Source organism: Tigriopus californicus, chromosome 1, assembly GCF_007210705.1.
Source record: "Tigriopus californicus strain San Diego chromosome 1, Tcal_SD_v2.1, whole genome shotgun sequence".
NCBI classification, from domain to species: Eukaryota; Metazoa; Arthropoda; class Copepoda; order Harpacticoida; family Harpacticidae; genus Tigriopus; species Tigriopus californicus.
Genome location: NC_081440.1, coordinates 9,932,139 through 9,934,296, shown reverse-complemented (window position 1 = coordinate 9,934,296; position 2,158 = coordinate 9,932,139). Strand labels below are relative to the sequence as shown.

At 43.4% G+C, this 2,158-nt stretch overlaps 1 protein-coding gene across 1 annotated transcript in view; it reads left to right on the top strand.

Moving 5' to 3' along the window:
- Window positions 1-111: 111 nt before the first annotated feature.
- LOC131881892 (chaoptin-like) overlaps window positions 112-2,158 on the top strand; it is a 32,260-nt gene continuing 30,213 nt past the window's right edge. The window contains exon 1 of the mRNA XM_059228885.1: window positions 112-765. Coding sequence (XP_059084868.1) covers window positions 736-765 — 30 coding nt within the window. The 5' untranslated portion in view covers window positions 112-735. The remainder of the gene's footprint in view (window positions 766-2,158) is intronic.

Below are 2,158 nucleotides of genomic sequence, written 5' to 3'. Positions count from 1 at the left end.
CACCCTGGAAAACGTGTTTAACGTAAATATGACGGGTGGGTTTATTTTCCAAATACCGTTTACTAAACTTAAACGTGAGCGTGTGTCCTCAATGAACTGATGGAAAGACCAAAATGTGACCAAGATTCTGATAATAGTGATGGCAATGATCATTGAAATTTTGTTGGCTTTTTGTCAGTTGAAGCTAGAAATCCCTTGATCGCCTTGCTCCATGCAGCCTTGAAGAGCCTTGCTTTGACACTGCTGAGGTAAGGGGCTTCCTTTAATTTGATTATGGCACCAGGTTTCCTCTACTGCAGGCCCACGCCCGACGATGATGATAATTCAAGGCCACATGTTTCAATCTCCACGCTCAGCACTTGCACAGTTGCTGGTTGATTCGAAACGAGATCGAAGAAAAGCAGCGAATGGCAAAGGCTTCATTTTCCTCTCCGTAATTTGTCTCTTTCGAGTTGTATTCTGGTGCAGACATACAGAGAAGGACAAAGAGACAGAGAGAGAGTTTTGAATATCTCAAGTCGACAAAAAGACCTAAACCTTGAGAAGAAGTGGGTAAGAATTGCTTCCAAGTCAAGGTGCCTCGTCTGATTCTGATTGAGAGTGAAAGGAATTCTATCCTGGTATCCGTTCGAAAGCTTCCGCCGACTTGTTCCCTCCATCCTTGAAGGAACTGAAGGGGGTTGTCTTTGGGATAAAAGCCTCTGCGTGTCACAGATTCTCGATAAATCAAAATTCATGATGGTCCCGTTCAAGCCAAAGAAGAAGGTAAGGCCCGGTCCAAAGACAGGAATAACATCGAACGAGGTAGCAATGCGGGTAATGTGAGTGCCTCTCTCCACCAAGAATTTGACAACTTTTCTCCGCCAAGTTTTCATTAAAGCTGACTAATGATTTTTTTTTGTCGGCGAGAAGGGAGCCGAAGGCGTTTAGGACACAGGTTCCTGCATAATTGTGTTTCTCCTTGCTGGTATGATCGCGCTTGATTCTGATTTCCTCTCTAATCCCGTATGATTGATCATTGTCCCGTTCATGACTGGCCAAAGTCTGAGATCGGACAGGGCTTTTCAATGTTCTTGTGCTCTCGCTCGCCAGCCATAGCCCACACCTAAATCCGTGATTGTGGTCGGGAGAGCACTATCCTGCATTTTTGATTAAAAGTTCGCCTTCGCTCTTCATCACTTTCACTCTCGGAGCGGAACATAATGGGAACATGAGCTGTGTTTATAATCCAGTCTATAGATCTCCATTATTTCTGCATTAGCACGTCCGAGGTGGAACACAGAAGTCCCTGGTGCTGCTGCAGTTGTTATTGATGTTGATACTAAAAGAGGCCAGTCTCGGTAGACCAAGTAAATCGTGCTACAGTAAATGAGAACAATCACAAAAAAGGCAGTGGTGGCGCACGACAAGTTAGAGGGAGTACAGTCAGTACAGTACGCACGTAGGTCTTGCTAAGAAATGTTTGCATCAGTACTTTTCATAACGGTGATAACCTGGAGCGTGGCCATGTTTTGAATTGCTCGGTCGGCAGACATGGAACAAACACGAAATACGAGGGAACCAAATCATGGCGAAGAAGAAGAGAGCTCCAGAACTTGTAATGTACGAGATGGAGAATCCGTCAACTTTCTTACCTTAGTTGGTGTCTATGTGTGAATGGGTCTAGAAAGCGGTGGGCAGGAGGAGTGTGTATGCACGAGACCGATATATCGTTTATTTTGGGAACAAAAGAGTTGATCTCTGCGAAGATCGAAATTTTGATAACCCTGAACTACATACATCACTCCTGATCAAGAACGAATGCAGAAGATCATGAAAAATGGATCAGAGTTGGAACACTGGCCAATGGATTGTATAGACTATACTACATGGAACAAGACATATTTGGAAAAATTCTTAATCTAAGGAGGGGACATTACCCAGGAACAAGTTTTACACTGTTCAGTTAAGTGAAGTTGCTTGGCAATTAAGCAACAATGAAATAAGCTCTTTGTCCACAAGAGTGGTAGTGGTAGCTCCATATAATTAATATTTGAAAAAAAACTTAGCTTTGATTTCAATTCCATGGTAGCAGCTAGATACAGCTTTTTTACTATTTTAATGAGGGCTCGTTGTAGGTCGTACCCAGTGCCACGGGCAATGAGAGAAACTTATACCT